The sequence below is a fragment of the Mchenga conophoros genome, linkage group LG14 (assembly GCF_057382185.1).
Source record: "Mchenga conophoros isolate Kocher_MC1m ecotype Shallow Benthic linkage group LG14, M_conophoros_male_GT1.1, whole genome shotgun sequence".
In the NCBI taxonomy this organism is placed as follows: domain Eukaryota; kingdom Metazoa; phylum Chordata; class Actinopteri; order Cichliformes; family Cichlidae; genus Mchenga; species Mchenga conophoros.
The window spans coordinates 23981127-23994197 of record NC_140539.1 but is presented as its reverse complement, the minus strand read 5'-3'; the positions used below and the strand labels follow the sequence as shown (position 1 = coordinate 23994197).

The window sequence follows — 13071 nt, the reverse complement described above, 5'->3', positions numbered from 1 at the left end:
ACACAAAAGGGCACAGTGATAAAGTGCAAACTATATTGAGGACAGAAACAACCAGTTTATACTTACACCTACATAGACAGCATGTTAACACTAAGCTAGCCAAGAACCCAGAGTGATGTTAAAGCTGAATGAATGCCAACCTCAGCGCAGCATCCGGACTCTGATCTTTAACAGGTAACAAAGAGAGTGATGAGCAGTTCGTTTCTACTGCTTCATGTTTCTAAAGTCAAATCACTGTGGCGATGGCTGAAGACTCTTTGTGCTGGATTTCATCTTTGCTTTGTGTTTTTGGCTTTGTGTTTTAGCTAAATATGAAGAGAAAGATCATGTGTGTGTCCTCATTAGGCTAGGGATTTGTGTTGGCGTGTGGGACTGTAGCTAATAGGTTTCTATTGTTAAATACTCCTGGTGCTTGAAGCCTTTCCGTCAGGTGTGATTAATACATTTGAGAGGGTGTAAGTTAAAGTGATGGGGGACATTGTGTGAGATGAAGGAGATTAGAAATGGAGCCAACAGTGAAGTGGACAAGTTCTCACCTTGGCAAGACAAATCAAAATGCTGACGGCAGCAAAAGTCAATAACACACACAGAGACAGACAGAACAGCCAGTGTGTTACAGCTTTGCTTTCTGCAGGGTAGATACACTGGTTGGAAAGAGAATGGATGTCATTGTTTTTCTGCCAATGTAATTTACTGTTGTGATCTTTCAAACCTCCTTCTATACACTCTGTTTTTCATCTCACGTTCTATTAGTAATTTTCTGTATTCTTCTGTCTTTTTTTTTTTTTTTTTTTTTTTTTTTTTTTGCGCATAAGTGCTTCACTTCATTTCTCTGCTGAGTCTCTCAGGCGGAACAGCGGGTTTGAATGCTGCCCAGTCATCTGACTGGAGTTAGCCCCCACAACCGTCTAGGATGGCAACGGTGGCTGACCCACACGCAGACCAAGAACAATACCTCCTTTTTGCTGACTTAAGTAGGGGAGTACTTAAAGGGGTTGCAATCTCTGATTCTCTCTTTCAAGAGAGTGCTCCCTAAGGCAGAAACACTAACAGCTCACATGAAAAAAGAATATTTTCTAAGTCTCCGTGTCTTAGACTTTATTATGTTCATTTTTTTTGAGTCATGGAAAGTCTTGAGTTGTTCTGATGGATCAAAGCAGATTCAGCCATTTGTTAGTGTTTTGCACTTACTGACCAGTAGTTACAGCTTGCTAGTACTGGGTTAATTCTTGTGGCATAGATCAAAAGGAGGCTAAAAACATTCCACAAAGATTTTGTTCCAGATTGACATGAAAGCATTACACTTGCTGCAAATTTGTCATCTGCAAATCCATGATGTGAATCTCCCATTCAACCACATTTCAAAGGTGCTCTATTGGACTGAGAAATGGGGTCTGCAGAGGTCATTTGAGCACAACGTTGCCATTTTCAAGACAAGAGTTTGAGATGGTTTGAACTTTGTAACATGGTGCATTATCCTGGTGAAAGCAAATGTTAGAAGATGGGTACACTATGATTAGAAATGAATGACATGGTCAGCAACAAAACTCAGACTAGGGCTGGGCCCTCCATACCTGCTTCATGCCCTGGAGGACGGGGCTGTGGCCCCCCCACACCCTCTAGCAGATCATTACATGAAGGAACCTTTTAAAAAACAAAAAACAGACGCGTCCATGCTCACAGGTGTACACACGGGTGATCACACCCACAAACTACACCCTTTTTGGCTCAAGGTGAGAGAAAAAAAAAAAAGAAGAAAAAAAAAGAAAAAAGACTAGGGCTGGGCCATAATGTTAGGCAACGATAGGAAAATGAAATATCGCGATAGAATATGAGTAAAACGCGCATGCGCAGTGCCTTTGTTTTCATACGCACATGGCCGATTGTTGAGTGAAACAAATGAACCAGAATTGGTTTGTAAAAATGGTGCAACTTCCGTGATGTGGAACTGGTTTGGTGTTTGTCCGTCAGATACACGACAAAGCACATTTTTTTTGCAGAACATGCAAGCGGCCGTCGTTATTGTCGTATTTGTCGGACTAAGATGCTCTTAAATCTGGGAGTAATCTGGGTCCTAAACTCCGTATACTTCAGGTCAAACGAACACTGCAGCATCACTGAGAGTTAAAAACTGTCTAAATTCTTTCATCTTTAATAAAACGATCAGCATTGCTGCCTTACCAGGTGTAACTATGAAGTTTAACTTCCAGGCATCCATGAAAACAAAATATATTACATTTAACGGAGTTAGAAGTTAGCAAGAAGCTAGCGGAAGTTAGCTCGCTAGTTTCACTAGTTACCTAAGCATGATATTGCATGTTCTGACTGAGAGATTTCTGAAAAAATTCAAACGTACAGCTCTGCTATCACTTCCAACATAAATGAAGACAGGAAACTAAACAGCAGTGACGTTTGTAGGGTTACTGAAGTTGGGCTAGCTGGTATATAATTATGTGCTACGTGATCGCTAGCTACACAGCTATGTTAGCATAACATAAACAGTGAAGCTGGAGGACGAACACTAACACTTTTCCACTTATAAAAGTTAACGTGAAGGTTCCTCATGGTTAGAGACAAATGCAATTGCATGGCAGGATGCTGTAAACGGACCAAACTTCAGTCAGGAGAACAACTGAGATAATCCATCCACAATACGAGGTTGGTTATTAATATACTGCAACAACATGGGAATAGAGCAGCTGCCAGAGAATTCAACATTAATGAATCAATGGTACAGAAGTGGAGGAAGCAAGAAGAATGAGTTTAATAAAGTTTGATTTATCTGACTGCTTTGTTTCGCTTAATGTGCCTTATAATCCTGTGCACCTTATGGTCTGAAAAATACGTACTGCACACTGCAGTTTAATGTTGCAAAGCACCTCTTTTTAACTTCAGTGGATATTATACATGGTTATGCTCAGGATATGTCAGCCCATTTCTACTGGAAATGCCTTTTGGTTAAACTTTCAGCAAGGAATTTGCATTTGCACTGTTAAATTTTTATAAAGCTTTAATGTACATAAAAACCAGCTTCTTGTTTAAGTGAAAATAAATGGAAGGTTGTCTTTTTGCGCTAGTAATGTTGTGGAGTTGTATTTTGTCTCGCATCAATTATATTGTCAGTTATATCGTTATCGCAAATTTTCAAATATATATCGTGATAAATATTTTTGGCCATATCGCCCTGCTCTAACTCAGACTGTTGAATTTAAACAATGTTCCTTTGCTACTGCCACCAGCAGCAGCCTGAATTGTTAATTAATACAAAGCAGAATCTTAACTAGGTCGCCAGTGAGGTCTTCTGCAGCTGTAGCGCAGTTTTTCTTTGATATGTTGTGCATTCAGAGATACTTTTCTGCATACCGTGCTTGTAACAAGTTGTTATTTGAGTCACTGTGACATTCCTCTCAACTCAACAAAGCAGTCTGGCCAATCTCCTATGACATCAAAATGGCATTTTTGCCCAGAAAGCTGTGTGCATGAAATTCAATGTTGGACTTTTTTTTAAGCCTTCTAATATAAATGCTGACACTATGTCTGGAGAATCTTTTTTTTTTTTTTTTTTTTTTTTTTTTTTCGCCCCACAAACATGAGCCACATTCAGTGCAGTGAGTTTTCATTTTCAAGAACTATGTATGAAGAAACATACCAATAAAAGCGACCCTAACCTTTTTGACTGTATTCTGTTTTGCAGCTCAGAATGTGACGGTGGAGGAGATCCTCTCATCCTATAAACAAGCCTGTCAAAAACTCAACTGTAAACCTATACCCAAAGTGCTGAAACAGATACAGGTAAGGCTCAACATAATACAAACACACAGTTGACACACAACTGACAGATTAAGTCAGTGATGTTGCCAGCCCACTAGTGATAAAGTCTTTTTTTTGTTTGTTTGTTTGTTTTAAAGACTGTATTGCACAAGCTTTGGATTTTTGTCTGTTGTTGGGGGAAAAAAAGTTATTTTTTAGTGACAAAGTTATAAAAATAATGCCACAGGAAGGGTGATAAATTACAAAGCCCTGTCCACCTTGAGACTTTTAGGGCTTAGAGGTTGAACATCCCCATTTCAGTCTCAGTCGATTTCAGTAGATAGACTGAGAGTGTTGTAACCGACTGAGCCTATGCCCTTAGGGATAACGGCAATGTGACTAACCTGTGTGTGACGCAGGTCCTTTGTTTACTATGGTGTCTCTACATAAAGATATAGTTGCAGTGTATCAGCTAACCAGATGCGGTCTACTGTCTATGCAACATTAGGAACTTTCAAGCTCTCTGCTTATTTAGCTGTGTATCTATTCATTTTTCATAGAGGTGGTTTTAATACTTAATATTACTAGCTAACAATCCAGTTTAGTATGAAGAAACAAGAGCAATATTTTTAACTGAAACGTTAAATACAAACACTGTGGGTATGAACTGGTGTCTCATTTTAAGCAGCAACAAATTGTCTTGGCTCATTATTTTGATCCATATAATGTGTTGTGGGCAAAAAACAGGATGAGCTTCCCACAAATGTTAATTTACCTAGAGGAGGAAAAACACTTAATAATTCTTCCGGTTTTCAACTGCACATAATAACATAATGAATGTTTTATTTTGTTATATTCATTCATTTATTTATTTATTTATTGTTAATAACAACCATATTGGCCTCCTGTGGACCTTGGTCCTAAATGTCTTGGCACGCAACAAAACCATTGCAACCACAGACCCGCTGCTTTCTCCGTCCTTTTTAAGCTCAGTTTAATGTGGCCAATCCTCCCTCTCACTGTTACTGTAGATATTGCTGCTTTTAGATGGTAATTGCTTTATGACCAATGGTTCAATGTTAGTGCTAACCATGAAAGGTCTCTGCATAAATATGTGGAGAAAAAAAAGTTGTTGCCACCTAAAAGAAACCCACCCAAAAATACAAAATCCTGTTGGTGTCATGTACAACAAAGCATAGATTCAATCAGAATTGTTGTTTTTATTGTTTGTTTATTTTTAATACTGATAATGTGAATTTTGGGGGGTTTGTATACATTTTTTCCTTACTTCTGTTATCCTTGTTTTTCATATCATCTTTAATTCAAGCTGCTCAGGTATTTTGTCTTATTTAAAGCTTAGATGTCGAGAACTTTAGTTTAATGTATGATATTTTTATTCACAGATTTATGAAACTTTTAATCACTATTATTTTTAGCTATTGCCTTGGTATACAATATTAATTTTTTTTATGCATTTTGCCTTGTCAAGCTGCAGTGTTGATTTTTCTTTTCATTGTTTATGAAAGAGAACCAAACCATCCAGATATAATGAACAATCCCAGTACTCTTATTTTGAAAGGTCAGTTGCTGACCCAGCTCAGGTTTCCCTTGGAACTAATTCTTTGAGAAACACTGTGAAACCATTAGCCAAATGATTGTTCAATACGAAGGATACAGGACATGTATACTATACAACAACTGAAACTGTTCAAATTATGGCAGCTCTGGGCTCCACTCAACAACCAAGAGGTGGACAAACATCCAACAGTTAAACATTTGGACGGCACCCAAAAATCCTTTTGTGAGGTCAAACAAATTTTTTTTCCAAAAATTACATCCTGAAGGTTTTTGTTTTTGTCATGAAAACACTTCAAAGGCCTGTTAATGTGGTTTGAGGGCATGGTGTGATCCTTCATTGCATGACTTTGGACAAGCGCTGTGATGGTATCCTGTAGATACAGGGTTTTTCCGTAAGAGTGGTTGTTACTCCCGTCAGGCACGCGGGTGTTTTTTGGCCTTCTCCTGTGGGTTAGCCTGCTCAGTCATGTGTCTCATAATCCCTCTAATATAAGCAGTTCTTCAGATCCAGTGGGGAAGCCTCGAGGCTGTTAGTTTTTATAGTTTGCCAACCTTGTGCCTTTGTATGTGAGTTAGTACACACGCATGCAGAGAAAATCAAAAAGAAAATACATTTTTTACAAACCTCTTTGTTAAGAAGAAACTCATAGCTTTACGTTGGTAAATCAGTATTAATGATGATTATGCTGGAAACCTGATATTGAAAAAAGGACACATATTTGTTATACTTAAGGATCTTTACACTTTAAGTATATATTATTTTGATGTAATTTAATGAGTAATGAGGTGAGGTTGAATTGTCCTGCATCAAGAGAGAAAGCCGTGCATTTAATTGTTTCTATTGTATTACAGGAGGAAAACTTATACTACTGTTCTAAAATGTTTTCTACCAATAAGTGACAGTTCAGTATTTCTCATGCAAATGCGTCAGAAGGGATAATTGTTTGTACAAGTAATGGCCTGTCTCTTATATTGACTTTCTTCTGTTTAGATAAATGCCCCAGTCATCAGTGGAATAGTTTAATAGTTGGTCTGATAATTGTAATACTTTAGAACTGTGTTTATATTATTAACATGTGAGTAGCTGTCTCCCGGTTTTTATTTCTGTAGGAGCATCTCATCACCAAGCCAACTCCTTTATTATCAGGCTAACAGGAGATGGGAGTTGGCAGCAGCAGTGAATTAGCACTTACTTCTGTTTGTTCAGTTACTGTAGAACATAAACTGTAAACCCTTCAGTGGGCCTCTCAACTATTTGCACATTTGTACCTGCTGGTTTGTGAGAGTGATGAAGTTGAAGGAAAGTTGGTCTCAAGATGGAAACACATTTGTGATTCAAGGGGCTCATCACATGTCTGGTCAGCTGAAAGAGGCCAGGCTAACATTACAGTTACTTGTGGAACTGCACGTCAATGTGCTAAGCTGCCTCTGTGAGCTCCACTTAGTCTTTTAGTCTGGGTACATTTCCACTGGCTGACTGGTTGACAGTACGGGGATGTCTCGTCATCACAGAAGTGCCTCATCTCCCTCCTTCCCTCACTCGTATTTTGATTGCTCATGTCTGCCCTCCCACTGTACTTCTCCACTGCTGTTAGTCCACTTCTACCCTTCTCATTTCTGCTTAGTCACCCTTAGCCGCCCATAAACATACCAGATGTTTGGCCAGTAAGAGGAGGGAGTTAGCAAGAGATGAATAACCGTTTACTGTTTTTCCTCATTCACTCTTAAGGCTTTCTTTATTAAGTTTAAGTACACGTGGCACTTTTCTGGCTAGTTGTTTGTGTAGATTTGAGGGGTTTCTTTTTTTTTTGGGGGGGGGGGTTTACCATTAAGCAGCTATATGCTGAATGCCTGCTACTGCATTAACTCTGACCACAGTGTTGAAACCTGGATACTTGGTAGCCTTGTGTCACATTTCTGCTGCTGCAGTTCCTTGAAGAGCACAGTGTCTTACATGTAGCCAGCATGCACGCTTGCTTCTTATGTATGCATAGGTGTCTGAAATGAGGATCTCACAATCCACAAGAACTCCAGGAAATTCTTTGCAAAATGTTCTGCACCGCTTGTACATCTGCATGCGCTGTGGAAGCAGCTTTATCCCAAATCAGGGAATGGATCCGGCCACTTTGGTATCACATCATCTTTCTGACCATATAACTGTAAACTGGAGTGATATAAACTCTGAAAATATCACATGATGGGGCATATATGGGTAATTTCTTTTATAATTTAATAAGTTTATAGACTACTCTCTGTGGTTAATTAAAATAGTTGCAAGGTGCAAATAATGGACACCTTACATAAACTAATAAAATGTTAGTATATCTTTAAACATACATTTAACCTCAGTGAAGAGAAATTGTGTTAAGATTAGTCATTAAAATCAATTCTTCACTGTTAGACTACATGCTAAATGTTCAGTTTAATTGTTTGTCCTTACTTTAATTGGCAAAACTTGACTGACACGTATTACTGTTTATTTGATTGTTTTTGTGGAATGATGTTGCCAGTGTGTACTACACAAAAAAGGACCTTGTAACAGTCACATTTAATAGAAAAAAGTGGAGGATTTTGTCATACATCACCTCGGTCTTTTGGCTATGAGTACTTGGATGCTATATATCTGTCTTGATATTGGGCAGAAAATCCTTATACTAGATGACTGTGTGAACTACGGAATAGATTACTTGTGGGGACTGTAAAGCAAGAGTAAAAGCATTTAACGAACAAGATGTTAAACTGAAACATGGCGTGATATAGTCTTCCCACGACACAAAGATGCACACCCATGCAACCACTCGCGCAGAGGCACACTCTGCGTCATGCACTATTTTTGGTTCTGGCAATTCTGCCTGAAAGGAATTTGCACTGCTGAAATCACACTCTCTGACAGGTTCTCATGTTAATTGTTAGTGAAAATGTGCTTGCTGTTAAACTGCCAGAAATGTTTGCCTGTCTGTGTTTATATAGTCAACATCTTATGGGTGCTAAAAGATATTAAAACTAATGATAATGTGACGTTTATCAGTACATTTACTTTTATGTCACAGCTCAGTGACTCTCAGCTCTCCAGCATTATTTAATTTCACTGCATTTCCTGCTGCTTGTATTAATAGTGCAATATTTTGAGCAATTGTCATGTGATATTTGTGTGTGTGTGTGTTAGGGAACTCATAATTTATATGTTAGGCAATGAATTCCGTATACAAATAAACCAGTGTGATCACCTTCAGCAATACACATTAGTAATGACAGTGAGACAGGAGGGCCGGGGTTATGAAGTTCATGCTGAATTGGTTGGGCAGTCAACCGGAGAGGGGGGATTTACCTGTACATAGTGTTGAGGGCAGCACCCTGTATGTTTTTAATGTTTCTGTGGGTGGTTAGGTCTTCTACTGGCACAAGAGGTAAAAGTTTTCATCGTTAAGTCACTAGCATGTTTGGTTTTAAAAGATCATTTGATGCTGGGGCCGGTTAACTGTGAATACAAACGTTTCTACCAACTCACACAGACAAACTCATGATCGTCTTGTGCCCTCAAACAGGCCGCTAACTGGCACTGATACAGGAAATATTGCTTGTTTCTACATTTTGTGGGTGTATGTGTCAGTTTCTCAGTGATTTGTAGTTTCCAAATGAAGCATTTGGGTTTAGAGTTTAGTTTCACTTTTACATGCCTTTAGGTTTTTACTTTGGGACTCAGTTCCCATCCATGTTGCAAGACTTTGTATTAACTGTAACACTTTCTGTAACACACTATCCCATACAGCCAAAATTGTCATCATTGGGGGTGACTGAGCATTCCCTTTCAGTGCATCCTAAAACAAAACCAGAAGATAAATACTCTAAGGGAGCCTGGAGCTAATGTATGCTGCAGATGCTTTTTTTTTTTTTTTTTTTTTTTTTTTAGCAGCAATTGTTTGTCTTGATTTATGTGATATCTACCATTTCGTGAACTGCCTGCTGAATCACGTGAAGGCTTGAACATGTGAAAAGAAAAGATTGCTTCAATGGGGAAACCCTTCCTGACACTACTTGTTTTTGTTTCTGTAGGAACTGAAAGACCTGACACAACGAAATGAGTGCTTAGATTTAAAAGGTAAGTACCAGACCAAAAAAACAAAACCCCCACTACAACAGTCACAAACGATACAGTACAATTAACAGTGTAACATGTGGAAAATAGTAATTGCAGTTTTTCTAACTTTAATTTATAAACAGCATCTAATACTGCATGGCTGAATGGTTAATTGATCAAGTGTATGTGGATATATTTTAGGTGAAAAGCTGGACTACAAGGCATGCGAGTCTCTGGAAGAGATTTTGAAGAGGGTCCAGTTTAAATTGGTGGACCTGGAGCAAACCAACCTGGATGAAGATGTAAGATGCTTTAAATATCTGCTTCTCCCCCTTTTCTCATCTTCTTTCATGTTTGATTCATGCTTTCAGTTACACTCTCATTAACTTTTCCACGATTACAGGACTAGCAGGACATGAAGTATGTGGTCACGAGTTTTCTGATTACCCCAGATGTCTACTTGTGTAAACACCATTAAAATGTTTGGGCTGCAGACATGCACAGATAGACAGTGTCGTAGTGTGGAACACATGGACACTGACCACTTCCTGTCACACACCCTCCAGAACACACATACTCTGTTGCCAGAGTCATACAGGAAGAAGTTTGCTTTGGACCAGAAAGTTTAATTACTGCTCATTACGTAATTCCTGTCTGTCAAAACTGTGTCAGTACTTTCACTCTTTAACTGCAGAATTAATTTAGCTCCCTGTCACCTGCTGTTAACGGCACGTTTGCAGAGTCTGTTAACTTGCAGTCCTTGAGGTCTTGGAAACCTGATGGTTCTGGGCAGCTTTCACTTTATTTAATCATGGTTAGTCAATAATGCCGAAATATTTTCTTCAGTGACCTTAAAGACAAAGTAACTCGATGTCTTTAAATATTAAAATATGCATCAGTGTTTTATGTTATTATTTAGAGCAAGGGTCTCAAACCTAAGTGAGCTGTGAGCCCCTGCAGGCACTGTTATCTGATTGGAAGGCGACTTCAGTGTTCAAGTAGTACAAACAAACAAGAAAAAAACCTACCAGTATTTCCTAAAATGTAGTGTTTTGTTTGTTTGTTTGTTTGTTTTTATTTCAAATATTGTATGTGAAAACCAAACTGCAAATGTGAATGCATTTTTTTCTCACTCTTAACTAACTGAAGCCTTTCATTGAACTACCAAATAAACAAACAAACTTTATTTCTGGCCAGACACGTGGCAGGACTTCTGCTATAATTTTGTGCTCAAAATAAAAATGCAGACATAAGTGTACCCATTAGTTTTTGACTTCTAGTGAAAAATGTTTTCTTTATGAAGAACTCTCTCACTGAACTAACACAGCCAATAGCTCAACATATTTGTACTCTCTGCTCATATTACCTTCATATTAAATAATTTTTTGGTTTTAAAGAACTTATTTTAACATTGCACTCAACAACAAACAAAATCTCTCTAAGAAAAAAAAGTAATTTCGAGGACCAAATTGCATTAGATTTCTTCAATCAGTATACAATTAACATAATATTAATATAATTGCTAAAGCACTTCTGGATGGATAAAAACTGCATTTCGTTGCCGTTGACCCCTGATTTAGAGACTATGCATGTGAAGGACAGATGAGTAGTGATCTCAGCAGATGTAAACAGTGGTTCTTTCCTGGTGTTTGTAAAAGTACCTCTTCAGAGTTAAAAAACATACATGCCAGAATATTTATAGACCACAGATAACAAAAGTTATTTTTAGATAAATAGAGGTCACCATAAAAGCACCAGCAAATTCTTGTTTGAATGAATGGGATTTTTGTTGGGGAAGTCTCCAACAAAAATCCCATTCATTCAAAGTAGTTTCACTTCATAGTTTCCCCTGGTCATCCATGCCCTACCTGTAATGGCACTGACCCCACCAGTGGGTCTTGTGTCACAGTTTCAAACCTAACAAAAGTTTATACATCCATTTACGGACCTGCTTCAGTTAACCAGTAACAAGTCTGCCGGCTCTAACTAATTTGCCTATTGTGATCCAGTCACAATGTTCGCACAGTCCAGATGGAAAAAATACATTTTAATACCAGGTGTAAATGCAGTGAGCCATGGATCAGTTTTCATGCACTAGATAAACATATCCAGACAACCAAATGGATAACATTTTTCTACCAGTGCTGAAGGGCTTCTGCGCAAATATTGGCAGATGTTTTGTGTAGGGCTTAAAGAGTGCATTATCAGCTCCGGAGCATCGATACCGCAAAAATTGTATCACCGCATTCCATCTCACAAGTTCTTCTACTAATTAAATTGGAGAGACATTATGTGTCATTTTATTTCAGTCCAAAAAACCATACAATCTAAAAAATATATATAATTAAGTAACAGTGTAGAGTGATGGTTTTTGTTGTTGTTGTTTTTTGTTTCTTTTTTTTAATTTCACCCAACATGCAACATTACCCCAGAAATGTGAATAAAGTGGCAGAATGAGTCATCGACTGAGTCACCAGGGAGCAGTTTTTCAGTCTCAGGCAAGTGTCTCGCCTTGGGCTGAGATGAAATGAAGCTCTGAAAGGAGAAAATACTGAAGTAGTGTTGCCGGATGAGCTGGGATTAGAGGAAGCTGGCATAGAAAATAAATCGACTCGGCAAGAGGATGGGTTCATTTTTGAGTGGGTGTGAGAGGTATACAGTAGATGGCTTGATTTGGCTCGTACTTGACTCGACTGTGCAGCAGTGGCGTCTTGTTGGGAATGAAATGGGAAGATGAAAGGAGAAAAATGGTTAGAAAGAGATGTTTTAAGAAGCCTGTGAAGGCGCAAGCACGGGAAGCAGAGTTACAGGATGGCTTTTATTGGACTGAATGACTCATCTTCCTCCACCCTGTAGATAAACACACATTGCTGTATACTCGGTAATGTCTTCCAGTATAAACGAATGCAAAGTGGAAAGGTTAGGAGATACTATGCAGTAGCATAGCCTGTCTGACTTTGTTAGTTTTTATCAGCATCAGAAAAGGATAATCTCACATTTAATCTGGATCACCTCCTGCAGTTGGTTGATCAGTTGTGGGGTCAGTTTATTTATTTATTTCGATATTATTGTATGTTTATTTATTTATTTTTTCCATTGAAACAGATGAGAAACACAGAATCCAGTCATGAGATCTAGTGTTGCAGCAGCAAGCTGATATGCTCAGCTATGAGTTATATTTGGAAAATAGGAAAAGCAAAAGAACCAGACATCCATCCTCACTACGGTGCCATCATCTTTATGTAGTTTTTCAGGAATTACTGATATACTGAGTTGCCCCTCTGACATCATTATTAAAGCCAGATTAAAACACTGATCATGAGTGCACTTATGTCATCCTTGATCACCTGATATTTAATTTTAGTCCTGCCTCTGATTCTTACCACGCACATTTGGAGTCTTACAATCACACAGCACTTTGGTTTTTGCAGTACTCTGGAATATTTCAGAAACAACATGATGATGTTGCTTGATGGACGTCAAGTTAATCAAGCATTTTGTACTTTACTTTTCAACCAAAAGAGCCTTTACACAGTTCCATTCAAAGCGTGAACCTTTTCAGCTTCTTTTTCACAGTTTCATGTGTGATCACAAAGTGCACCAGACCTCCTCCAATGTGTCAAAACAGTGACTCTTCTACATGAACTTCGTGTTGTTTAAAAGGA

At 38.3% G+C, this 13071-nt stretch overlaps 1 protein-coding gene across 1 annotated transcript in view; it reads left to right on the top strand.

The window, feature by feature from the left end:
* ppp1r37 (protein phosphatase 1, regulatory subunit 37) overlaps nucleotides 1-13071 on the top strand; it is a 46198-nt gene that overhangs the window by 16942 nt on the left and 16185 nt on the right. The window contains exons 2-4 of the mRNA XM_085243487.1: nucleotides 3695-3792; nucleotides 9382-9427; nucleotides 9608-9708. Of these exons, the coding sequence (XP_085099613.1) occupies nucleotides 3695-3792; nucleotides 9382-9427; nucleotides 9608-9708 (245 nt within the window). The remainder of the gene's footprint in view (nucleotides 1-3694; nucleotides 3793-9381; nucleotides 9428-9607; nucleotides 9709-13071) is intronic.